This window comes from Caretta caretta, chromosome 9 (assembly GCF_965140235.1).
Source record: "Caretta caretta isolate rCarCar2 chromosome 9, rCarCar1.hap1, whole genome shotgun sequence".
NCBI lineage: Eukaryota > Metazoa > Chordata > Testudines > Cheloniidae > Caretta > Caretta caretta.
Genome location: NC_134214.1, coordinates 54,835,103 through 54,861,653, shown reverse-complemented (window position 1 = coordinate 54,861,653; position 26,551 = coordinate 54,835,103). Strand labels below are relative to the sequence as shown.

At 47.3% G+C, this 26,551-nt stretch overlaps 1 protein-coding gene across 7 annotated transcripts in view; it reads left to right on the top strand.

Annotated features, from left to right (window-relative positions):
• The window catches only part of D2HGDH (D-2-hydroxyglutarate dehydrogenase), a 46,159-nt gene extending 20,603 nt beyond the window's left edge, over positions 1-25,556 (top strand). For 3 of the 7 annotated variants that reach the window (XM_048863563.2, XM_048863561.2, XM_048863564.2), the window contains one exon: positions 1,213-3,696. In XM_048863563.2, coding sequence (XP_048719520.1) covers positions 1,213-1,472 — 260 coding nt within the window. In that variant the 3' untranslated portion in view covers positions 1,473-3,696. The other 4 variants (XM_075132301.1, XM_075132302.1, XM_075132300.1 and 1 more) reach the window with 4 other exon arrangements.
• The last annotated feature ends 995 nt before the right edge of the window (positions 25,557-26,551 follow it).

The following is a 26,551-nucleotide window of genomic DNA, read 5'->3' as shown; positions in this document are numbered from 1 at the left end:
ATAAATGTAAATGTTTGGTAGGTAACCACTGTCCTTGTTAGAGGGAGTAGCAATATTTGTAAACCAATTATGGCTGAGCCATTAACCACCAGAAGAAAGTGATTAAAATAATACAATTCAGATAAAAAGGCCTTGGAATTTGCAAAGGGATATTTTGAAATTTATGTAGTGAAACTTCAGCTACTCCGGAGACAGACAAATGGATTGCTTAACAGAGCTGAGCTGTCATTAGAAGTGGAGCACTGTTAAGCACTCTCTGTTTGAAGATATTTTAGAGCAATGTCTTTAAAGAGGAGGTTGCTTAATAAAGGTTGTCTTTTGTACACATTTGACGATATAACAAATTGGATTATTATTTTTAATTCTACTTATTAATGTCAAGAGTCATGTTCCCTTTTGGGAGAGCTTCCAAAGTGAACATGAATCACTAAAAACTTTAGATTTATCTTGATTCCCAAATAGTCAATAGATATTTAGATGTTAATCAAAGATCATTATTCAGAGGCAGCCCAAAAGAAAACATAACTCTATTAATGTAACACAGAGGTACATTTAAATCAGTGGTTCTCAAACTTTTGTACTGGTGACCTCTTTCACACAGCAAGCCTCTGAGTGCAACCCCCCCCCTTTATAAATTAAAAACACTTTTAAATATATTTAACACCATTATAAATGCTGGAGGCAAAGCAGAGTTTGGGATAGAGGCTGACAGCTCATGACCCCCCATGTAATAACTTCGTGACCCTCTGAGGGGTCCCGACACCCCGTTTGAGAACCCCTGATTTAAATGGTTGCAAAAATATAATTGGAAGAGATTGAATAATGTGGTATGGGTAAATTAAAATGTCACAATCCTAATGAAGTAACTTTTAGATAAATCTTTGCCACAAGAAATATTGTGGCTGAAGTTCTAAAAGCACTAAATCAGGAAATGGAAAGTTATTTTACTCTACATTGTGAGGGCTTTCTGACAGACTGTACTTCTTAGAGATGGCACAATAGCTAGGAAACCTTCTGAGTTATTCAAGCACATAACTGTCTGAAGAGAGGAACCACTGTTTGTAGAATACTAATGGACAGCTGTTCTCAGGACATAACACAGATTCTGCTGTTTTGTTACACAGCAGAGCCAATGATAAATTTCCATAGCAGGGTCATTCAGTTTCTCTATCAGAATCATCTCAGACCCAGCTCTATTATGCTTTCTTCCAGGAGATGGAAACCTGCACTTGAACATCACAGCTGAGTCCTACAGCCATTCGCTGCTGAATGCCATTGAGCCATTTGTGTACAAGTGGACTGCACAGTATAATGGCAGTATCAGTGCAGAGCATGGACTGGGCTTCAAGAAGAAGCATTACATTCAATACAGTAAGCCACAGGAGGCAGTCCTTCTCATGCAGCAAGTCAAGGCCATGTTGGACCCCAAAGGGATTCTGAACCCTTACAAGACACTGCCAGCTAGTTCCTGAGAGTTTCGTGCTGCTGAGAAACAGGTGAATGTCCTGCTGTATCGACTGTATCTCTAGCTCATAACTGCACTTTAGACACTGACAGACTGAACAACAATTTCCAAAGCTGCTTTGCTCACTTTATGATTGTAATGAAATGGTAAAGGACTGTATATATGGGGCTTACCTGACAGTCCCTCCCATGCTGCAGTGCTTAGAATTATCTCCCATCCCAGTCCAGCTGGTGGAACCCTTGAAAAGCCTTAACTCTCTAATGCTCTGTTGATGGCTTTTCCTCTGTACTTTAGATTGTTTTTTTATTTCATTCATAGTCCGTGCTCGTGGATGTTAGCAAGAGCTACACGCAGCAAGAAGAAAGTGTAAGCAGCGTCTATATTTGGTAGACCATCTGTGCTTTCTATCACTTTCTGGCAGTGGGGAAGTTTAAAATCTCTGTGTTGCTTACTCTGCATAGGAAGACAATTTACAGCCTGTTTTCAAACACAGGCCTACAATTTTACATGTGCAAATTATTACACCTGCAGCTTAGGCCTCTTCAATCTAGGTATGTGATTTGTGGGTGCAGTCAGCTATGGAAATGGAAGATTAAATTCTGGTTAATCTCTGGAGTGTAAATGGCAGGATTATGGCAGTGCTGTTCCTGATCCTGGAATTATAGGTATTTGCCCCTCACTTGCTCATAGTTGTATGTATGTGGGGTAATCCTGGCACAGTTGGTAAATTCATGGCAGTGGTGGTAATTTGCTAAGCTCCACTAGGTGTCCAACAGGCAGCTCTTAGTGGGCATCATGATCATATCTTTGTCCCTATAACTCCCAGCTGAGATCAGCTGTGTTTAGGGCTTCTTTATAGCATTTGCCTCACTAGCGCCAAGCCAGAGCTAACAATTTGTGCTGACACTTGGATACTACAGTTATAGGCACACTAGAAATACTGTAGTTGGTACCCAGAGTAGGGTTTCCAGTAATGTCAACCCCTCTGTAATCTTTCTTTTCACACAGATATTACAAACCTGAGATCAGAGGTATAAACAGCATCCCATCAACAACACCCTGAGCCAAAGACAGCTTTGGACTAACCAGGCCAGAATTTTACCCCTTTACCAGGACAGAATTTTGTCTCTTCCATTCACCGTGCCCTCGCTTGGTTTAACAGAGAATGTAATCATCCTGCCCACAGATCTTGTAAATTCATGGAAGTAGACTGCAGTTTTTCATTAGATTTTGGCTAAACTGGTGATTGTGTATCAAACTAGGCTGTTTTGATGGCAAAGATCGTATTGGGGCATCATGGAATAGAAGAGGCCAGTTTATAAAGACAGCATCTGGTTATGCTTGCATTTTGGTAATCCGCAAGGAAGGGAAAGGAGAAAATATACGTGTTAACTAGGGTATATACATTAATTTTCTTCGTGGATTGGGGCTATTAGCCGCTTGACCGACATCTCTACTCCCTTCCTCTCTGTTGCACAGCAGAGAGGGGAATGTAGGTGCATTGATTGTACAGAAATAGGAGTTAAGAAGCTGGGCAGCAGGAAAGGTGACTACACATCGGTAGCATGATTCCATACCTCTTAGTCACTGGCAGCTCCTCAGCACCAAAAATATGCAAATAAAACCCCATTTGAAATGCGGGGCTTGGCCTGCTGAAGGGCAGTGGAATTGAGGAACAGATTGTTCCTCAAACCTAAATCCATAGGATCCCCTTGTAACGACCATGAACTCTTCCCCCTCTGGCCACAATACACCAGTAGGCAGAGCGCAACCAATGGCAGTGATATATGGGAAGTAGCCATGCTGGCCAGAGGCCTGAGAGAAGTGCAGAAGGGCATGTGTTTACCAGGCCAGGCTTGTGAGATTTCATTGTTCTAACTGAAAACAAGTCTGAGCTGAACCTTTTCTGGATCAGGACAAACATTTACATTTAATGAGAACATTTTACAGTGAATGTATGATTATCTGGCAGGGACTTGGGGTTTGACTATTTAAAACTTGATCAGAATTAAAAAAAAATTGCACTATTTTAATTCACAAAACCTTGTATAATGTTTTGCCAGTATTATACCCTCGTCTAACTGGAGACCTCGTAATCTTTCTTAGGAGAACAGCTTGAGGATCTTGGTGTTATTTCCAGTGATCTTCTAATAAATGTATGTTTTTTTATGACTATAAGAAGCTTGATAAAACATAAGAGTTAATAAAAATGAAGACTGATTTGTTTTTAATATGATGGCACCAGTCAGGTTTTATTCCTTGTGTCCTTATTGTAAGCAGAAGCTCCTATTATGCTCTGACCAAAACCTACACAACCTGGTCTGATACAGCCCCTTTGTACAACTCAGTGCCACAGAAACTGTAACTCAAACAGATCTGCTCCTGCAGGAATTCCTCTGGCTGAGCCCTGGTCTACACTAGGACTTTAGGTCGAATTTAGCAGCGTTAAATCGATGTAAACCTGCACCCGTCCACACAATGAAGCCCTTTATTTCGACTTAAAGGGCTCTTAAAATCGATTTCCTTACTCCACCCCTGACAAGTGGATTAGCGCTTAAATCGACGTTGCCGGCTCGAATTTGGGGTACTGTGGACACAATTCGATGGTATTGGCCTCCGGGAGCTATCCCAGAGTGCTCCATTATGACCGCTCTGGACAGCACTCTCAACTCAGATGCACTAGCCAGGTAGACAGGAAAAGAACCGCGAACTTTTGAATCTCATTTCCTGTTTGGCCAGCGTGGCAAGCTGCAGGTAACCATGCAGAGCTCATCAGCAGAGGTGACCATGATGGAGTCCCAGAATCGCAAAAGAGCTCCAGCATGGACCGAACGGGAGGTACGGGATCTGATCGCTGTTTGGGGAGAGGAACCCGTGCTATCAGAACTCCGTTCCAGTTTTCGAAATGCCAAAACCTTTGTGAAAATCTCCCAGGGCATGAAGGACAGAGGCCATAACAGGGACCCGAAGCAGTGCCGCGTGAAACTGAAGGAGCTGAGGCAAGCCTACCAGAAAACCAGAGAGGCGAACAGCCGCTCTGGGTCAGAGCCCCAAACATGCCGCTTCTATGATGAGCTGCATGCCATTTTAGGGGGTTCAGCCACCACTATCCCAGCCGTGTTGTTTGACTCCTTCAATGGAGATGGAGGCAATACGGAAGCAGGTTTTGGGGACGAAGAAGAAGATGATGAGGAGGAGGTTGTAGATAGCTCACAGCAAGCAAGCGGAGAAACCGGTTTTCCCGACAGCCAGGAACTGTTTCTCACCCTAGACCTGGAGCCAGTACCCCCCGAACCCACCCAAGGCTGCCTCCTAGACCCAGCAGGCGGAGAAGGGACCTCTGGTGAGTGTACCTTTTAAAATACTATACATGGTTTAAAAGCAAGCATGTGAAAGGATTACTTTGCCCTGGCATTTGCGGTTCTCCTAGATGTAGTCCTAAAGCCTTTGCAAAAGGTTTCTGGGGAGGGCAGCCTTATTGCGTCCTTCATGGTAGGACACTTTACCACTCCAGGCCAGTAACACGTACTCGGGAAACATTGTAGAACACAGCATTGCAGTGTATGTTTGCTGGCATTCAAACAACATCCGTTCTTTATCTCTCTGTGTTATCCTCAGGAGAGTGAGATATAATTCATGGTCACCTGGTTGAAATAGAGTGCTTTTCTTCAGGGGACACTCAGAGGAGCCCATTCCTGCTGGGCTGTTTGCCTGTGGCTAAACAGAAATGTCCCCGCTGTTAGCCACAGGGAGGGGGGAAGGTTGAGGGGGTAGTCATGCGGTAGGAGGAGGCAAAATGCGACCTTGTAACGAAAGCACATGTGCTATGTATGTAATGTTAACAGCAAGGTTTACTCTGAAAGAGTGTAGCCACTGTTTTATAAAATGTGTCTTTTTAAATACCGCTGTCCCTTTTTTTTTTCTCCACCAGCTGCATGTGTTTCAATGATCACAGGATCTTCTCCTTCCCAGAGGCTAGTGAAGCTTAGAAAGAAAAAAAAACGCACTCGCGATGAAATGTTCTCCGAGCTCATGCTGTCCTCCCACACTGACAGAGCACAGACGAATGTGTGGAGGCAAATAATGTCAGAGTGCAGGAAAGCACAAAATGACCGGGAGGAGAGGTGGCAGGCTGAAGAGAGTAAGTGGCGGGCTGAAGAGAGTAAGTGGCGGGCTGAAGACAGGGCTGAAGCTCAAATATGGCGGCAGCGTGATGAGAAGAGGCAGGATTCAATGCTGAGGCTGCTGCAGGACCAAACCAGTATGCTCCAGTGTATGGTTGAGCTGCAGCAAAGGCAGCTGGAGCACAGACTGCCACTGCTGCCCCTCTGTAACCAACCGCCCTCCTCCCCAAGTTCCATAGCCTCCACACCCAGACGCCCAAGAACGCAGTGGGGGGGCCTCCGGCCAACCAGCCACTCCACCACAGAGGATTGCCCAAAAAAAAGAAGGCTGTCATTCAATAAATTTTAAAGTTGTAAACTTTTAAAGTGCTGTGCTTAAAGTGCTGTGTGGCATTTTCCTTCCCTCCTCCACCACCCCTCCTGGGCTACCTTGGTAGTCATCCCCCTATTTGTGTGATGAATGAATAAAGAATGCATGAATGTGAAGCAACAATGACTTTATTGCCTCTGCAAGCGGTGATTGAAGGGAGGAGGGGCGGGTGGTTAGCTTACAGGGAAGTAGAGTGAACCAAGGGGCGGGGGGTTTCATCAAGGAGAAACAAACAGAACTTTCACACCGTAGCCTGGCCAGTCATGAAACTGGTTTTCAAAGCTTCTCTGATGCGTACCGCGCCCTCCTGTGCTCTTCTAACCGCCCTGGTGTCTGGCTGCGCGTAACCAGCAGCCAGGCGATTTGCCTCAACCTCCCACCCCGCCATAAACGTCTCCCCCTTACTCTCACAGATATTGTGGAGCACACAGCAAGCAGTAATAACAGTGGGAATATTGGTTTCGCTGAGGTCTAAGCGAGTCAGTAAACTGCGCCAGCGCGCCTTTAAACATCCAAATGCACATTCTACCACCATTCTGCACTTGCTCAGCCTGTAGTTGAACAGCTCCTGACTACTGTCCAGGCTGCCTGTGTACGGCTTCATGAGCCATGGCATTAAGGGGTAGGCTGGGTCCCCAAGGATACATATAGGCATTTCAACATCCCCAACAGTTATTTTCTGGTCTGGGAATAAAGTCCCTTCCTGCAGCTTTTGAAACAGACCAGAGTTCCTGAAGATGCTAGCATCATGCACCTTTCCCGGCCATCCCACGTTGATGTTGGTGAAACGTCCCTTGTGATCCACCAGAGCTTGCAGCACTATCGAAAAGTACCCCTTGCGGTTTATGTACTCGGCGGCTTGGTGCTCCGGTGCCAAGATAGGGATATGGGTTCCGTCTATAGCCCCACCACAGTTAGGGAATCCCATTGCAGCAAAGCCATCCACTATGACCTGCACATTTCCCAGGGTCACTACCCTTGATATCAGCAGATCTTTGATTGCGTGGGCTACTTGCATCACAGCAGCCCCCACAGTAGATTTGCCCACTCCAAATTGATTCTCAACTGACCGGTAGCTGTCTGGCGTTGCAAGCTTCCACAGGGCTATCGCCACTCGCTTCTCAACTGTGAGGGCTGCTCTCATCTTGGTATTCATGCGCCTCAGGGCAGGGGAAAGCAAGTCACAAAGTTCCATGAAAGTGCCCTTACGCATGCGAAAGTTTCGCAGCCACTGGGAATCATCCCAGACCTGCAACACTATGCGGTCCCACCAGTCTGTGCTTGTTTCCCAAGCCCAGAATCGGCGTTCCACAGCATGAACCTGCCCCATTAGCACCATGATGCATGCATTGGCAGGGCCCATGCTTTCAGAGAAATCTGTGTCCATGTCCTGATCACTCACGTGACCGCGCTGACGTCGCCTCCTCGCCCGGTATCGCTTTGCCAGGTTCTGGTGCTGCATATACTGCTGGATAATGCGTGTGGTGTTTAATGTGCTCCTAATTGCCAAAGTGAGCTGAGCGGCCTCCATGCTTGGCTTGGTATGGCGTCCGCACAGAAAAAAGGCGCGGAATGATTGTCTGCCGTTGCTCTGATGGAGGGAGGGGCGACTGACGACACGGCTTACAGGGTTGGCTTCAGGGAGCTAAAATCAACAAAGGGGGTGCCTGTACATCAAGGAGTATTTCAGGCAGGACTGCACGGAGGGTTCCAATAAGAAATGGTGCACCTAAGTTATCGTTCTTATTGGAACAAGGAGGTTAGCCTGGCCTCTGATTGATACATGGCTAGATTTACCTCGCTGCACCTTCTCTGTGAGTGACTGCAGTGTGATCTAGAGGAATGAGTCCCCTAGACAGGGGAGGAGGCAAATGAGTACAAAACAAATCTGTCTATTTCTTGTTCTGAGCCACTCCATCTATCTTTTACATCTTTGGCTGGCAGCAGACGGTGCAGAAGGACTGCATGCCATCCACATCTCATGGCTGCTTGGCAGAAGATGGTACAGTACGACTGCTAGCCATCTTCATCTCTTGCCTGCCTGGCAGAAGATGGTACAATACGACTGCTAGCAATCCTCATCTCTTGCCTGCCTGGCAGAAGATGGTACAGTACGACTGCTAGCAGTCCGTATCACCTGCCCGCTCACCATAAGACGGTTCAATAGGACTGACTGCAGGACTAAAGAGAATGACCTGGTCAAGTCACTCCAAATTTAGTCCCTGCACCCATGTCTGCCCAGGCGCTCCCAGCCGACGTGGCCAGGAGCACCTCGGACATGACGATGACGGCTACCAGTCGTACTGTACCGTCTGCTGCCACAAGGCAAGGGGTTGCTGCTACTGTGTAGCAATGCCGTACCGCGTCTGCCAGCACCCAGGAGACATAGGGTGACGGTTACCTGAGCGGGCTCCATGCTTGCAGTGGTATGGCGTCTGCACAGGTAACTCAGGAAAAAAGGCGCGAAATGATTGTCTGCCCTTGCTTTCACGGAGGGAGGGAGGGAACGGGGGCCTGACGATATGTACCCAGAACCACCCGCGACAATGTTTTAGCCCCATCAGGCATTGGGATCTCAACCCAGAATTCCAATGGGCAGCGGAGACTGCGGGAACTGTGGGATAGCTACCCACAGTGCAACGCTCCGGAAGTCGACTCTAGCCTCGGTACTGTGGAAGCGCTCCGCCGAGTTAATGCACTTAGAGCATTTTCTGTGGGGACACACACACTCGAATATATAAAACCGATTTCTAAAAAACCGACTTCTATAAATTCGACCTTATTCCGTAGTGTAGACATACCCTGAGTGAGTTTCCCAGGGGATATATAGTGGGCACGGCCAGAGTACTGCTATGTTCTATTTCCGTCTGCTTCAGTGGCTCTTCGGGGGCAGGAGAGTGCAATTTAAAGGTGCCAAAACCTGGGAAGCACAAAGGTAGCATATAGCGTCCTTTGTATGAGTCCTGCATCAAGTGCAACTTGGCCACTCCCACAGTCTGAGTAACTGTGTTTACTCCAAACATATACCCCTTCCTGGGAATTGGCTTTATTGGTAAAATGAATCTACGTCTTCTCCCCAAGTTTGGCTGTTCCTAGGGTTTCTGTGCACACACTTCTCTGTTGTAGACCCCAGTTCTCACTTCTAAAAAGAGCAGCTTCCACCTCCCTTGTAACCAGGTTGGAATTAGCGAGCTACACCTGCCAGTGAGATTCCTTCCCCTTATCCTTTCTCTCAGGGCAGGGAAGCAGTCAGGCTGTCCATAGTTTGGAAACCAAACTTGGTGAAACAAATCCTGTGCATGAGTTCTTCATGAGGGCTAAGGTGTTGATCCATTTTGCACAGCAAGGTCTTTGACTTAAAAGTGAAATGAGAAATGATTGGACCAGTCTTGGAAAATGAGCAGTTACTCCGAGTCACATACCTCAAAAATGGCGTGACTGGATAACTTCCAACTTACATAGAATTCCACAGGAGCTTCAGACAGGGCAGGAAAGAGACATCAGGTGGAAAGAATTTATCAGGATAGCTAGTGTGACTCAATTCAGGCTTAGAATGGAAATGCTTTCAGATTTTGCCATAAAGTCACTATTATGACTCCATAAAAATCAATGCATCCTAAAAAGACAGAAAAATTGAAAACAATTTAGGTACTTATTGAATTGGAAGAGATTGGCACTAAACAACTGTAAGTCCATGGTAAGTATAAAATGCTACATTTCCATTTGATTATGTTTCATATTTTACACTGGAGAAGAGGAATCAAAGAAACAGATAATTCTAGGAAATGCTGGTTATGCATTCAATAGCAGTTTGTGTGTAGACAGTTTCACTGCTTCCCCTAGTCGAATGGGAGAGGGCCTATGTAAGGGGATTGTAAAACCACACGCGTTGGCACAGGGCCTCTGGAGAAAAGGTTAGCGCTGAAACTGCTTTTAAATCCTTTTGTGAAACTAACTAGCTTTTCAGTTAGGAGTCTCTGTAAGAATGGATCCCTACAGAATGAAGATGTGCATATTACTGTCTAGGACTCCCATTATCGTAGAATTAGAGTACATCAGTCTTTTGATGTATTCATCACAATACCCATTGTACAGTTGGCGAGCTGAGGCCTAGAGACACGGAGAGCTAGATCCACCTAACTAGGTGCCTAAGATGCCACCTAGATGCCTAAGTCCAATGTTCAAGCCCTATTGCTCTCCTAAAAACTCCTGCTTAGCTGCTGCCTCACCTGGTGGACACCTAAAGTCCTACATTTCTGCTGGTAAAGTCCCCTAGCTGCCTAAAAATCTGCCAGGGAGCATGTGCACAGCTATTCATGCATTTAGGCACCTATCTCAGGGGGGGAGGGATAGCTCAGTAGTTTGAGCATTGACCTGCTAAACCCAGGATTGTGAGTTCAATCCTTGAGGGGCCCATTTAGGGGTCTGGGGATTGGTCCTTGTCACGGAGTGTGGGGGAGTCAGGGCCCTGCACCCTCACTTCCTGCGATTCACCGTGACTATCAGCCAGTCAGTAACACAGAAGGTTTATTAGATGACAGGAACACAGTTCCAAGCAGGGCTTGTAAGTACAACCAGGACCCCTCAGCCAGGTCCCTCTGGGGGGCAAGGAGCTTAGATCCCAGACTTGGGGTTCCCTGCATCTTCCCAGCCAGCCCAAAACTGAAGCCCCCTGCCCGCAGTCTCACTCCTCCCCCCTGCTCCTCCCCCCGCCTTTGTCCAGTTTCCCGGACAAAGGTGTCTCCTGGGTCCAACCCCCTCCCAACTCAGGGTACAGACTCAGGTATCCTCACTCAAGTGGAGTCATCCCCTGCTCTCCCATCCCCCATGCAGACATTCCCAGCAGAACTAGATGACATTCCCTGGTCAATCCACCCCGCTCCCTACTGTGTCACAGTCCTGCTTTGTGCAGGGGGTAGGACTAGATGACCTCCTGAGGTCCCTTCCAACCCTGATATTCTATGATTCTATGATCTCATGCCGGAGCCCTGGAGGGAGCCTCAACCAAAGGGCTTGTCTACACTACCGCGTGGGGTCAATCTAAGATACGCAACTTCAGCTATGTGAATAGTGTAACTGAAGATGACGTACTTAGACCTACTTACCGCAATGTCTTCACTGCAGTAAGTCAAGAGCTGATGCTCTCCCGTCAACTCCAATTGCGCTCTTTGTTCTGGTGGAGTACCGGAGTGGACGGGAGAGCACTCAGCATTCGATTTATCACATCTATACTGGACGCAATAAATCGACCCCGGCTGGATCGATCGCTGCCCGTCGATCCAGCAGGTAGTGTAGACAAGCCCTAAATATTCCCCATTTAGCTTGCCTACAGAGTCTGATCCAATAGGCATTCTCAAAGCACACCTAGCTCCACACAAAATGTTTAACTCAGTGGTTAGAATGCTCAGCCAGGATGTGGAAGACAGAGTGTTCAATTCTGCCCTCTGCCTGCTGAGAAGAGATTTGAACTTGTGTCCTCCACCACTCACTAGGTATTTTCTGGGAAAGGTCTCTCTCAATCTCTCCTGATGAAACTGTTCCACTGTGTATAAATCAGTGATGCTCACAAGTAGCTCTTTAATGTGTCTTTTGCAGCAGATGGTTTTAAAACACTGTGATTTAATTATTAACCAATCAAGATGTGCTTTTACTATATTATTATATTATATTTACTATATTATTATCCAATTGTAGTTGATAAAATAATAATACTTGGTCAGTTATTTTGCTGTGAGAAATTTTATATATATATATATATTTCCCCTGTCATACTGTTTAAATATGAATCTATAGCACTATATTAAATGAAACTCTGAATTCACACTTCTGTGGCTCTTTTGGGTAATGTTGATCACGAATTTGGCTCCTGAAGCACTGTCTGAGTATCGCTGTGTATAAATAATTAAATATGTACTGGGCCAATGTGTGAAAGAGACTATAGTTCAGCAGTTAAGGCACTCAGCTGGAAAGTGGGAGACTAAGGTTCCCATCCCCTTGTTTCTAATGCAGGGGTGGGCAAACTTTTTGGCCCAAGAGCCACATCTAGGTATGGAAATTATATGGTGGGTCATAAATGCTCATGAAATTGGGGGTTGGGTGCGGTGGGGGGTGTGAGGGCCCTGGCTGGTGGTGCGGGCTCTAGGGTGCAGGAGGATGGGACTGAGTGGTTTGGAGAGCGGGAGGGGTATCAGGGCTGGGGCAAAGGATTGGGGCGCAGGAGGGGATCAGATGTGTAGGCTCTGGACAGTGCTTAAGCAGCTCCCAGAAGCAGTGGCATGCCCCCCCCCCAGCTCCACCGCCCCTGCAGCTCCCATTGGCCCCATTTGGTGGCCAATGGGAGCTGCAGAGGTTGCGCTTGGGGCAGGGGCAGTGTGTGGAGCCCCCTGGCTGCCCCTATGCATAGGAGTCGGAGCTGGGACGTGCCGCTGCTTCCGGGAGCCCCCGACCTTGCTCCCCGACAGGAGTTCGAGGGCCAGATTAAAACATCTGAAGGGCTGGATGTGGCCCCCAGGCCATAGTTTGCCCACCCCTGTTCTAATGCATAGTTAATTACTTGTAATATAGATGAAGAGGAGAAGGAGTGAGAGTAGAGACAAAAAAAGCCAAAAAAGCCCTGGTGAGGTGCAGCCACCACACCAAAGTGCAACATGGAGAAACTGAAAGAAACAGAAAGAGAGGCAGAACCTACAACTGAGCAGGTGGAGGAAGGAATAGGGGTGCTTCCAACTGGTGGGGACCTCCAGCTCATAACCTGATTGGTCTCACACCTTTAGAGATGTCATTGCTATAGATTTCTAAGGATCTTCCCTCAACACTATGGCAGTGATTTAACTTACTGTCTTGGGGAAAAGAGATGTAGCTGAGACTGGACAAGGAGGAGGAACTCTTACCAGGTTGCATCTGGTCTAGATGCAGTGCTATAAAATACTGACCAGCTGAAAGAAAACTAATTGAAGACCATGAGCCTGATTGCCACTCTCTTACTCAATTTACACCAAAGTAAATCCATTGAAATTGGACGGTAGTATAAAGCCTGTGTGCCCCACCCCCAATATTGCCCAAGCTAAGCAGTCTGTTGTCTTATGATTATTGCCTGATCTATTTTCTCGCTTCCATCTTAAGATGTTTTTTACTTGCTATTTGCAAAATAAATCAGAGGCACCCATTTTATTGTATTTATATATGTAAGTGGCCGAATGATCCTGCTACTATGGGGAACTTTTCTGGCTTAAAAATTACCCCAGTGAAACGGGCTAGCGGAAGGATCTGAGTCCTCTCTCCCACTTTTTTTCACCCAGAGGCCTGTCTGACCTCAAGGGCTCCCCTTCCAATCTCCTGTGTGGCAGAGTCCTTGTAACCCCAACAAGTGTTGGCCCAGGATTCCTGGGGGGGCTTAACCCCCAACCTTGTTGTGGTCACTTAGGGCAGGGTCTAGGGTGTCCCCACTGCGGGGTGCTCTCTCTGCACTGGATGCTTCCCTGACCCACTGATCATTGCATATTGTTCAAGCAAACACAATTTATTAAACACCAATCAATTTTAAAAATAAGGAAAAAATGGGAAAGGTTAAAGGAAAATCCATCACCCTGCTCTGTGGGCATGAGGACACCACAACCAGCTGTCACTGGAATGTAAGGGCAGTTCACAGTCTGTTCCTCACATGTCCCAGGCCTCCTGCCCAGGCCCTGGCTGTGCTGCAGGGATGCTGCAGGTCGGTCACTTGCTCTGGCGGTGAGCACACGCTCTCAGGCTGTAGGCGGCAGGACCCTTCTTCCCAGCATCAGGCTCCCCCCACACCTGTTGGGGTTACGATCCCCCTCCCAAGTCTGGCCTGTAAAGCCTCTTGGCTGGGGGTGTCTCCCTGCACTGGGCCTGCTGCCCAGGGACCCCCTCACTTTCCCCAGCTGCTCACCACACCTGGTTCTGGACTGCTCCAGCTCCACACTGCATCAGCACTGCTGCTGCTCTGCCTCCAGTGCGGCTCCCTGGGCTGCTTCTCTGGCCCCTCTGGCTCTGGTTACTGCAGTTCTCCTCCCAGCACAGATCTGTTCCCTGGGCTTCTTCTGTGGCTCTGCTCCCAGCACTGACCTGCTCCCTGGGCTGCTTCTCTGGTTCTCTCTAAAGGAAGTTTCCAGATCACAGGCCTTGGTTCTCATGGGGAACTTCAAGCACCCTGACATCTACGGAGAGAGCAATATAGCAGTGCACAGACAATCCAGGAAGTTTTTTGAGTGTTAGTGATAACTTCCTGGTGCAAGTACTGGAGGAACCAATGAGGGGCCATGCTCCTCTTGACCTGCTGCTCACAAACAGGGAAGAATTGGTAGGGGAAGTAGAAGTGGGTGGCAACCTGGGCAACAGTGATCATGAGATGGTCGAGTTCAGGATCCTGATAAAAGGAAGAAAGAAGAGTAGCAAAATACGGCTCCTGGACTTCAGAAAAGCAGACTTTGACTCCTTTAGGGAACTGATGGGCAGGAGCCCCTGGGAGGCTAATATGAGGGGGAAAGGAGTCCAGGAGAGCTGGCTGTATTTTAAAAACGCCTTATTGAGGGCGCAGGAACAAAGCATCTCGATGTGCAGAAAGAATAGCGAATATAGCAAGCAACCAGCTTGGCTTAACAGAGAAATCTTCAGTGAACTTAAACACAAAAAGGAAGCTTATAAGAAGTGAAAACTTGGACAGATGACTAGGGAGGAGTATGAAAATATTGCTCGAGCATTCAGGGGCGTAATCAGGAAGGCCAAGGCACAATTGGAGTTGCAGCTAGCAAGGGATGTGAAGGGTAACAGGAAGAGTGTCTACAGGTATGTTAGCAACAAGAAGAAGATCAGGGAAAGTCTGGGACCCTTACTGAATGGGGTAGGCAACCTAATGACAGATTATGTGGAAAAAGCTGAAGTACTCAATGTTTTCTTTGTCTCGATCTTCACGCACAAGTTCAGCTCCCAGACTGCTGCACTGGGCAGCACAGTATGGGGAGGAGGTGAGCAGCCCTCAGTGGTGAAAGAACAGGTTAAGGATTATTTAGAAAAGCTGGACATACACAAGTCCATGGGGCTGGATGCAATGCAGCTGAGGGTGCTAAGGGAATTGCAGACGTGATTGCAGAGCCATTGGCCATTATTTTTGAAAACTCATGGCAATCGGAAGAGGTCCCTGATGATTGAAAAAAGGCAAATATAGTGCCCATCATTAAAAAAGGGAAGAAGGATAATCCAGAGAACTATAGACCGATCACCCTTACCTCAGTCCCTGGAAAAATCATGCAGCACATCCTCAAGGAATCCATTTTGAAGCACTTGGAGGAGAGGAAGGTGATCAGGAGCAGTCAACATAGATTCACCTCGGGCAAGTCATGCTTGACCAACCTGATTGCCTTCTATGGTAAGATAACTGGCTCTGTGGATATGGGGAAAGCGGTGGATGTGATATACCTTGACTTTAGCAAAGCTTTCGATAAGGTCTCCCATAGTATTCTTGCCAGCAAGTTAAAGAAGAATGGATGAATGGACCATAAGGTGGATAGAAAGCTGTTTAGATCGTCGGGCTCAGTGGGTAGTGATCAATGGCTCAATGTCTAGTTGGCAGCCGGTATCAAGCGGAGTGCCTTAGGGGTCAGTTCTGAGGCTGGTTTTGTTCAACATCTTCATTAATGATCTGATTATGGGATGGATTGCACCCTCAGCAAGTTTGCAGGTGACACTTAGCTAGGGGGAGAGGTAGATATGCTGGAGGGTAGGGATTGGGTTGAGAGTGACCTAGACAAATTGGAGGATTGGGCCAAAAGAAATCTAATGAGGTTCAACAAGGACAAGTGCAGAGTCCTCTCTTAGGACAGAAGAATCCCGTTATTATGGGTTCGGTCACAGAGACCCCCTTAGGACTGTTACCTGATGTGCTGAGACTACCTCTGAGCCCATTTTCTCTGCCAGTTTGGACCTCCAGAACCCTGCCTTGATGAGCCAGACACGCAAGCCTGCTCAACACAGACCCAGAGTCTGAACCACACTCCCAAAGCTGCAGACTTAACTGAAAACATCTTAGCAAGTGCTCCTGTCTCCAGCACCCAGACACCCATCTCCCAATGGGATCCAAACTCCAAATAAATCTGTTTTACTCTGTATAAAGCTTATATAGGGTAAACTCATAAATCGTCCACCCTTTATAACACTGATTGAGAGATATGCACAGCTGTTTGCTCCCCCAGGTATTAATCACTTCCTCTGGGTTAATTAATAAACAAAAGTATAAAAAGTAGGATTTAAGTGGTTTCAAGTAATAACAGATAGAACAAGGTAAGTTACTAAATAAAATAAATCAAAATACGCAAGGCTAACTTAATACACTAAGGATCTAGTTACAAATACTAACTTCTCACCCTAGAAGTTATCTCAGGTACAATCCTTTTCAGACCAATGTTGTAGTTTATGGCCTGGGTGCAGCAATCACTCCCACCCCCATAGTTACAGTTCTTTGTTCCAGTTTCTTTCAGACATTTCTTTGGGGTGGAGAGGCCATCTCTTGAACCAGCTGAAGACCAAAATGGAGAGGCTTTCAGGGCCTTTTATATTCTCTCTCTTGTGGGCGGAAACAGCTTTGTTCTTCTGTGCAAAATCACAGCAACAATATGGGAGTTTGTAGCCACCTTGGCAAGTCACATGTTCATGAATGATTTGGCTTTTTGCAGGCTGACACCATTGTTTACGTTAGTTTGAACATTCCCAGGAAAGCTCAGATGTGGATGTTAGTTAAGTACTTCCAATTACTTGACTAGACCCTTCACAATATGTTGGCCAAACCTTCCTTATGTGTTTCCTAAAGCAAAGACTTCAAATACAAGCATAGAGCCAACACTCATAACTTCAGATATAAAAATGATACACACCTACAAATAGGATGAATATATTCAGTAGATCATAACATTTGCAAAGATATGTTACATGGCATATCTAGCACAAAGCATATTCCAGTTATGTCATATTTACACTCATATTTATGCATATTTCCATAAACATATAGAGTGCAATGTCACACCTACAGGCTGGGGACCGACTGGCTAAGTGGCAGTTCTGCAGAAAAGGACCTGGGAATAACAGTGGATGAGAAGCTGGATATGAGTCAACAGTGTGCCCTGGTTGCCAAGAAGGTTAACGGCATATTGGACTGCATTAGTAGGAGCATTGCCAGCAGATTGAGGGAAGGGATTGTTCCCCTTTATTCGGCACTGGTGAGGCCACATCTGGAGTATTACGTCCAGTTTTGGTCCCACCGCTACAGAAAGGATGTGGTCAAATTGGAGAGAGTCCCATGGAGGGCAACGAAAATGATTAGGGGCTGGGGCACTTATCAGGAGAGGCTGAGGGAACTGGGCTTATTTAGTCTGCAGAAGAAAAGAGTGAGGGGGGATTTGATAGCAGCCTTCAACTACCTGAAGGGAGGTTCCAAAGAGAATGGAGCTCGGCTGTTTTCAGTGGTGGCAGGTGACAGAACAAGAAGCAATGGTCTCAGTTGCAGTGAGGAAGGTCTAGGTTGGATATTAGGAAAAAACTATTTCACTAGGAGGGTGGTGAAGCACTGGAAGGGGTTATCTAGGGAGGTGGCAGAATCTCCATCCTTAGAGGTTTTTAAGGCCTGGCTTGACAAAGCCCTGGCTGGGACGATTTAGTTGGGGTTGGTCCTGCTTTGAGCATGGGGTTGGACTAGATGACCCCTTGAGGTCTGTTCCAACCCTAATCTTCTGTGATTCTGTCTGGCTAACACAGCTCTGCTCCCCAGCTCAGCTCAGGTCCCTGCTCTCTCCTTAGCTCGGCCCCACTCCATTCCAGGCAATTCCAGCTCACATGGAGGATGGGATCCCCCAGCGTCCTGACTCTCTCATTTGCTTTCCAGCCCTGTAAATCAGGCTGACTTGGAGCATTGGCCTCTCCCCATTGCTCCTGGAGACTGTCAGTCTCAGGGTCCTGCTTTCCTATCAATCCTTCCCCTTTCTTTTGGTACTGGGAGCTAGCCAATCAAAAAAAACCCACTTAGTTTTAGTAAGGGGCCAACAGTCCCTTACAGTCCCCCTTGCTAAAATTCTGCCACAGCCACAGTATTCACTGTACCTCTGGGTCCCATATTAGCAACATATATACACATCATGTCATATAAAAATAATTAATATTTAACAAAAGAACATTTGACGTATTTAACATTGTATGTCTACTTTTTCATACTATACGAGATAATTAGGTCCCTGCCAAATTCATGGCCATGAAAAATGTGTCACGGACCATGAAATCTGGTCTTCTCCCATGAAATCTTGTCTTTTGTATGCTTTTACCCTATACTATACAGATTTCATGGGTGGAGACCAGCGTTTCTCAAATTGGGGGTCCTGGCCCAAAAGGGAGTTGCGGGGAGAGGGGGTCATAAGGTTATTGGGGGGGGGTTGGTGGTATTGCCACCCTTTTTTCTGCGTTGCCTTCAAAGCTGAGCAACTGCAGAGCAGCAGCTGTTGGCAGGATGCCCAGCTCTGACAGCAGCACCCCGCCAGCAGCAGTGCAGAAGTAAGGGTGGCAATACCATCTGATGCCATTCTTACTTCTGCGCTGCTGCCTTCAGAGCTGGGTGGCCAGAGAGTGGCGGCTGTTGACTGAGGGCCCAGCTCTGCAGGCAGCAGCACAGAAGAAGGGTGGCAATACCATGCCATGCCATCCTTACTTCTGCCCTGCTGCTGGTGGCGGCTCTGCCTTCAGGACTGTGATCCCAGCCAGCAGCCTCCGCTCTCTAGCAGTCCAGCTCTGAAGGCAGCACCACTGCCAGCAGCACTAATATAAGGGTAGCAGGTTTCAGAGGAACAGCCGTGTTAGTCTGTATTTGCAAAGAGAAAAGGAGTACTTGTGGCACCTTAGAGACTAACCAATTTATTTGAGCATGAGCTTTCGTGAGCTACAGCTCACTTCATCAGATGTGTAGGGTAGCAGTACCACAATACCCCTTACAATAATCTTGTGATGCCCCCTCCCCACAACTCCTTTTTGGGTCAGGCCCCTACAATTACAACACCGTGAAATTTTAGATTTAAATAGGTGAAATCATGAAATTTATGATTTTTTAAATCCTATGACCGTGAAATTGACCAAAATGTACCGTGAATTTGGTAGGGCCCTAGTGATAATATTCATTAAAACACTATATAGAACCAATAACATAATTATCTCTAAGTTTTATCGGCAGTACACCCTTAGTAGTTCTCTGGGACCTTCTTAAGACTGTTGGTTCATTACTAAGGCTACGATTTTGCCACGGAGGTTACAGAATCCATGACTTCCAAAGACCTCCGTGACCTCAGCCCCAGGGGCTGGGAGCTACAAGGTCCCGCTGCCTCTGCAGTGGCAGGGAGCTGTGAGGTACTCCGGCCTCCTGAGGCAGCTGGCTCCCTAGCTCCAAGACACCATGGGCAGCGAGGGTACTCCACAGCTCCCGGCTGCCGTGGGTGGGGGGATATCCTGAAGCTCCCAGCCACTACGGGCAACGGGAGGACCCCTGCAGCTCTCCGGTTGCTGCGGCGGGGCAAGGGGACTCTGGAGCTCCCCAGCTGCCGTTGCGGGACAGGGTGACCCCCACAGCTCCCCACTGTGGCGGCAGGAGGGGATCCACAGCTCTCCACCACCATGGCGGGGGCAGGGGGATCCCTGCAGCTCTCTGGCCGCCACAGGGGGCCTGGGGGATCCCCACAGCTCCCTGCCAGCTACGGCTGGTCATGGGGATCCCCACAGCTCCCCACCACCTGCGGAGGGGCAAAGGGACTCCGGCAGCTCCTTGGCCACCGCCGTGGGACAGGGGGATCCGCACAGTTCCCTGTCCCCCGCCATGGGGCAGGGGGACCCCCACAGCTCCCTGTCCACCACAACAGGGCAGCGGGACCCCCACAGCTCCCCAGCTGCTGTGGTGGGGCAGTGGTATCCTCGCAGCTTCCCAGCTGCTGCGGCGGGGCAGGGTGATCCCCCGAGCTCCCCGCCATGCACAGTGCGGAAGAGGGACTCCAGCAGCTCCCCGGCCACCATGGGGGGGCATGGGGACCTCCGCAGCTCCCCGGCTGCCACAGGGGGTTAGGGGGACCCCCACATCTCCAAGACTCCTGTCGCAGGGCAGGGGGACTCCATGTTAGTATATATAGGCTTGTTTGTCAGTCTGAGATAGAATTTTGGGTTTGACTTTTTGATACTCATATTAATATGTGTGAACAAAGGACAAAGACACTGTTTGTGTTGCTTCTCCCTAGCCAGATGGGTTTGTTAGTATAATGGGAAGAGATAAGGGATAGAGCAGTTACAGTGTTACGGGGGGGAAGGAGGGCCATGGTGGGAGTGTAATATATGAGCATACACTTGAAGACTGCCTCAACCCCTATCCCAAAGCAAGGTCAAGCAACCAGTCAGAAGGGGCAAATGGGGATTGGTGGTATTCCCATGCACTGCTACAGATTCTTGGGGTTCTTCCTTCCTAAGGGCAGGATTATGCATTTGTCCTTGTTGAACGTCATCAGATTTCTTTTGGCTCAATCCTCCAATTTGTCTAGGTCCCTCTGGAACCTACCCCTACCCTCCAGTGTATCTACCTCTCCCCCCAGTTTAGTGTCATCTGCAAATTTGCTGAGGGTGCAATTCATCCCATCACCCAGATCATTGAAAAAGATGTTGAACAAAACCGGCCCCAGGACCAACCTTTGGGGCACCCCACTTGATACCGGCTGCCAACTAGACATTGAGCCATTGGTCGTTTCTTAGCTTCTGCTGCCTGTTGGTCTATTAGTGCCTTAGCCAGAGTTTAGGCTTCTCTCTGTTCAGTTCCAGTTTGTTGTAATGCCTCAGCTTAGTTTGATAATCTGCTCTGAAGGTCAGCAAACTGGGCCCATAGTTCCTCAATTCCAGCCATGGTAGGGTTTTCAACCAGGCATGGACAGTGCTACCAGAACTCAACCAGCAAACCAATGGGGTGGACCTTGTGAATAGGATTTGGTTGGTGATGCCAATGATGTAAGCGGGGGAATGGTCCTGCTATTGTGGAGAACTTTCCTGGCTTATACACTACCCTGGTGAAATGGGCTAGCGAAAGGATCTGAGTCCTCGCTCCCACTTCCTTTACCCAGAGGCCTGCCTGACCTTGAGGGCTCCCCTTCCACTCTCCTGTGTGGCAGTGTCATAAATATAAAGGGAAGGGTAAACCCCTTTAAAATCCCTCCTGGCCAGAGGAAAAATCCTCTCACCTGTAAAGGGTTAAGAAGCTAAAGGTAACCTCGCTGGCACCTGACCAAAATGACCAATGAGGAGACAAGATACTTTCAAAAGCTGGGAGGAGGGAGAGAAACAAAGAGTCTGTGTCTGTCTGTATGCTGCTTTTGCCGGGGATAGAACAGGAATGGAGTCTTAGAACTTTTAAAAAAGAAAAGGAGTACTTGTGGCACCTTAGAGACTAACCAATTTATCTGAGCATAAGCTTTCGTGAGCTACAGGCTGTAGCTCACGAAAGCTTATGCTCAGATAAATTGGTTAGTCTCTAAGGTGCCACAAGTACTCCTTTTCTTTTTGCGAATACAGACTAACATGGCTGTTACTCTGAAACCTGTCATTATGCTTAGAACTTTTAGTAAGTAATCTAGCTAGGTATGTGTTAGATAATGATTTCTTTAAATGGCTGAGAAAGGAACTGTGCTGAATAGAATGACTATTCCTGTCTGTGTGTCTTTTTTGTAACTTAAGGTTTTGCCTAGAGGGATTCTCTATGTTTTGAATCTAATTACCTGTAAGGTATCTACCATCCTGATTTTACAGAGGTGATTCCTTTACTTCTATTAAAAGTCTTCTTGTAAGAAAACTGAATGCTTTTTCATTGTTCTCAGTTCCAAGGGTTTGAGTCTGTGGTCACCTATGCAAATTGGTGAAGATTTTTACCAAACCTCCCCCAGAAAGTGGGGTGCAAGGGTTGGGAGAATTTTGGGGGAAAAGACGTGTCCAAACTACGTTACCCAGTAAACCCAGTTAAAGTTTGGTGGTGGCAGTGGAGATCCAGGGTCAAAGGATAAAATTAATTTGTACCTTGGGGAAGTTTTAACTTAAGCTGGTGAAAGTAAGCTTAAGAAGTTTTCATGCAGGTCCCCACATCTGTACCCTAGAGTTCAGAGTGGGGAAGGAACCTTGACAGGCAGAGTCCTTGTAACCCCAACAAGGCTGGGCCCAGGATTCCTGGGTGGTTCGACCCCCAATCTTTGTGACAATTTATGTTACCAATCTGCCTGGAGCATCAGGTGATTAGGCTGAGGTCGCAGGATTTTTTGGGGAGGAGACGAAGAGCACACCAAGTGTCTGAATTTTAAAGCTTTATTAATAAAATAATAGCGGTGAGTGTTGGGACTGCTCCCACGTTATTTAAAGGAAAAAAGAAAGCGTTAGTACCCCAGCCCTAACACACTTTCATACTCACACACGCACGACTCGATGCTGGCCAAGCCTGGGTGTAACGTAAAAAGAAGATAGGGAAGGGTTGACGGGAGTTCTTGCCCCATGCACGGGTTATTTAGGGTCCTCTGTGATCTCCGACTTGTTGTGGCTTTTGGGAGGGTTTTTAAATTTGGGGTTTTTTTGGGGGTGTTTTTGTTTGGTGGCTTTTGTTTTTGGTGCTTTTTGTATTAGTTTAAACCAGCTTGCTGTGGCCTTTTTGGCTTTTTTTAAAACATACCAGCTTTACAGACTTTGTTTTCCCCCCCGTTGGCCTTTGCCATCTTATTTGTTTTTATTGTAATTTTTGCAGCCCTGCTTAACTTAGTTGTTTTCTTTTTTTTTACTGCGGGGGGGGGGGGGGGGAAGGGTTGGGTAAGATGTGAATGCAGCTGCCGACTTCTTGTCAAGCCCCTGACCGTGGACCAGGGCCAGAGTCTTATTTTCAGCTAGCTGAGGTGTCAAGTTAACCCGTTCTTTGCTCTCTTCCTTCCTTTTCCTTTTGGCCTCTTGCAACCTGCAAAGGAATTTTCCACTCCACACTCACACCTTTGACCCTTCCCCAACATGCCTTGTAATGCTTGCAACAGTGTTAGCAATATACAATGCTGATCTGCCTCTCCCAGGGGACCCACTGAGGGAGGGGGCCATTGGGGTGTGACATTCCCCCCCCTTGAGCCCGAAACAACATTTTGTTGTGAGGGGTCACCACTTAGGTTTTTACCCTCTCTCTGACATGGTGGCTAAGGTTACTGTTGGTCTTTTATATAAACAGCAATATAGCACAAACTAAATGGTTAGGGCAGCAATAATTGCATACACTAGCCAGTAGTGGCTTTTGGCTTTATTAGTAACATAGCATAACAAGTCCCCCTGTTGGCATAGAAGCCCCATCCAGATGGCTGCGGCAAAGGCAGCTTTCTCCAGATTAAACATGTGCTGCAACTCTGTAAAGGATGAGGCATCTGTCTGGAATACAGTCAGTTGTTCCCGAGTGTGTGTCAAGGGCAGGAAAACATTGGGTGTAATCCATGAAAAATTAAACACCACATAGTTAGAGATATTGACCATATTTTGCATAACCGCAGGCCAATGCACTGAAAAATTTTCGCCTGAGACTGTAACAGCAAATTAAGGGGTACCTTGGGATAGGTGGTCCTCCAAACACACGCAGGGGTATTGGTAAACATCTGGGCCTTAGTGGGGGCATATCCCAATGCCTCCCCTTCCCAGCAGATGTGTTGACCCACCTCATAAAAGCGGCCTGGCATTGCCTTTTTTTTGACACATTATTTGAGGGGGCTTTATAGGCCATAGCTGCTAAGTGTTGCTCTCTGCAATCCATATGTGCTGATAGTCAGAAGATGTAGTTAGCACATACTGCTTAGCCATGACATTGGGGGGAGCTACCTCCTACATGTCGCGATGGACCACCCAATCCCCGATAATACGTGATGCCACATTCCCAGGATGCTAATCACAATTGCCCCCCTGCTAATGGATAATTGACTTTTTTTTTTAATTATGGCTAATTTTGAACAGTGGTACAATTAACAAAGGAGGACAAAAGCATCGGAAACCCGAGGAGTCACATAGGTGTGTGCCACCATACATACACTGTATTACACTAACAAATTTTGCAGGCCTGAAGCAGCAAGAGTGGTCCCACCACTCCTGTTTGGGGTGTCCCTGGGCTCTTGCTATTACTGCCTTGTTTTGCTAACAAAGCAAGAAGGAAAGAAAGCGAACAACACAAATGTGCCTATTGGGGAAACTGAGGCACGGATAAAAAACTTCCTAAATTATTAGTTGTTTTGTTACAGCCCTTTTTGGCTTTTGTTATGGATGTTGTTTGCCTGGTTTAGGAGTTTACAATAACAATATTACATTTTGAGATTAGTAATTGCTATTGCTTGCCAAAGGGCTTTTTATTTTACTTTTATTTTAGACCACCACAGGATGAACAGGGTTTGTCCCCATAGGATTCAGGGGAGGTTCAGGTCCACTCACCAGGTATTTTGCTATGGCCCTGCTGTGTCTATCTGGACTATGCACTGTCTTTAAGGCGCTTCCCCTCCCGCCTTCCGCCACACTGTGGCTTGGGCACCGCTCCTTTGGCCACTCGAGCTAAGGAGAGCCTTAGGAGATATTTTTTTTCTTTTAATTATTATTATTTAGATAATTTTATGGACAGCTGGAAACTCGGATGGTCCAGGCAGATGGCTGGTCCACAACCGAGGCCCACAATGCCATGACCAGAAACCTAGGGAGAAGCATCTGTTTTGAGCTGATTTTAATTTGCCTGGTAGCTGAAGCTGGTACACTACTGGGGAGTGCAATTTACAATGGAGTACTGACCCACCCACTTGGCGTTTAGAGTGTGGGTCGCCTTTCCCAGCTTTTGCAACATTACCGTGTTTTTAATTTATTATTTTTGGATGTTTTTAATAATGCTTTTTTTATATTTGGCTTTTTTTTAATTTAAAGCGGCCATTTATGGCTTTGCGGGTTTTACATAGCTCCTCCCTCAAATGGGCAAAGCTGAGACTTTTTTGGTTACTGCAAATAGTAAATGTGATTATTGGTAAACACAGTACTTACATTACATTTGTATTTGTTTATTAGAGGGTTGCTAACACTTTTATTTTTTTAAAACACTTCTTCCCAGGAATTAACATATACCTATTGCCCATTATACAGTACTTTGGTTTTATTATTTAATTTATTTTATATACAGGATTTTAGTGAAATGTTTTTACTACAGGGCTTTGGAGCAAGAAGCAAGGACAAGCACACCCACTTCTGAGGAGTCCACTCGGTCCAACGCCTCGTATTCAATAGCTTTCCTCCCTCCCCAGCCCACTGGCTCGAGGTCTGGGGTAGCCAGAAGGATTCCATGTGCCATATGAGAAGTGGGCTCACTTTTTATATTTTTGCTTCCAGAGCTTGTTGGTGTGCATTTTTAACAACAATTTCCCCACTTAAAAGGTTTGGCCTTACTATGCCAGAAACATATTGCACACTGGATGTGCCATGTTTGTCTTTCTTCCACAGGACAGAAGCGACTTTGTCTGTACAAAGTGCAAGCTGGTCTCCATATTGGAAGAGAAGATTGAAGGTCTGGAGCAACAGACAACGACCCTGCGTTGCATACGAGAAACTGAGGATTTAATGGACAAAACTCAGGATAGGCTTCTAGGGGCACAAAGCTCTAAGGATATAGAGCAGGTTGCACAGAGGAGCCAAGAGGCCAGTGAAGAAGCTTGGCAACATGTGACCTCCAGAAGAGGTAAGCAGAATGTCCGGGTTCCAGTAACACAGACACAGGTAACTAACCGCTTTCATGTTCTCTCCACAGGTACCGTTGCGGAGAGTGGACCAGATGATATGTCTGGGGCGAGAAAGCAGAAGGAGACTCCGCTGGTTGGAAGGCATGAGATGCGATGTCCTGAGGTTGGGGGTTCCACGACCACCACTCCCAAGAGGAGAAGGCGGGTGGTGGTGGTCGGGGACTCTCTCCTCCAGGGGACTGAGTCATCTATCTGCCGCCCTGACTGGGAAAACCGAGAAGTCTGCTGCTTGCCAGGGGCTAAGATTCGCGATGTGACGGAGAGACTGCCGAGACTCATCAAACCCTCGGATCGCTACCCCTTCCTGCTTCTCCACGTGGGCACCAATGATACTGCCAAGAATGACCTTGAGCGGATCACTGCGGACTACGTGGCTCTGGGAAGAAGGATAAAGGAGTTGGAGGTGCAAGTGGTGTTCTCGTCCATCCTCCCCGTGGAAGGAAAAGGCCTGGGTAGGGACCGTCGAATCGTGGAAGTCAACGAATGGCTACGCAGGTGGTGTCGGAGAGAAGGCTTTGGATTCTTTGACCACGGGATGGTGTTCTAAGAAGGAGGAGTGCTAGGTAGAGACGAGCTCCACCTAACGAAGAGAGGGAAGAGCATCTTTGCCAGCAGGCTGGCTAACCTAGTGAGGAGGGCTTTAAACTAGGTTCACCGGGGGAAGGAGACCAAAGCCCTGAGGTAAGTGGGAAAGCGGGATACCGGGAGGAAGCACAGGCAGGAATGTCTGTGAGGGGAGGGCTCCTGCCTCATACTGGGA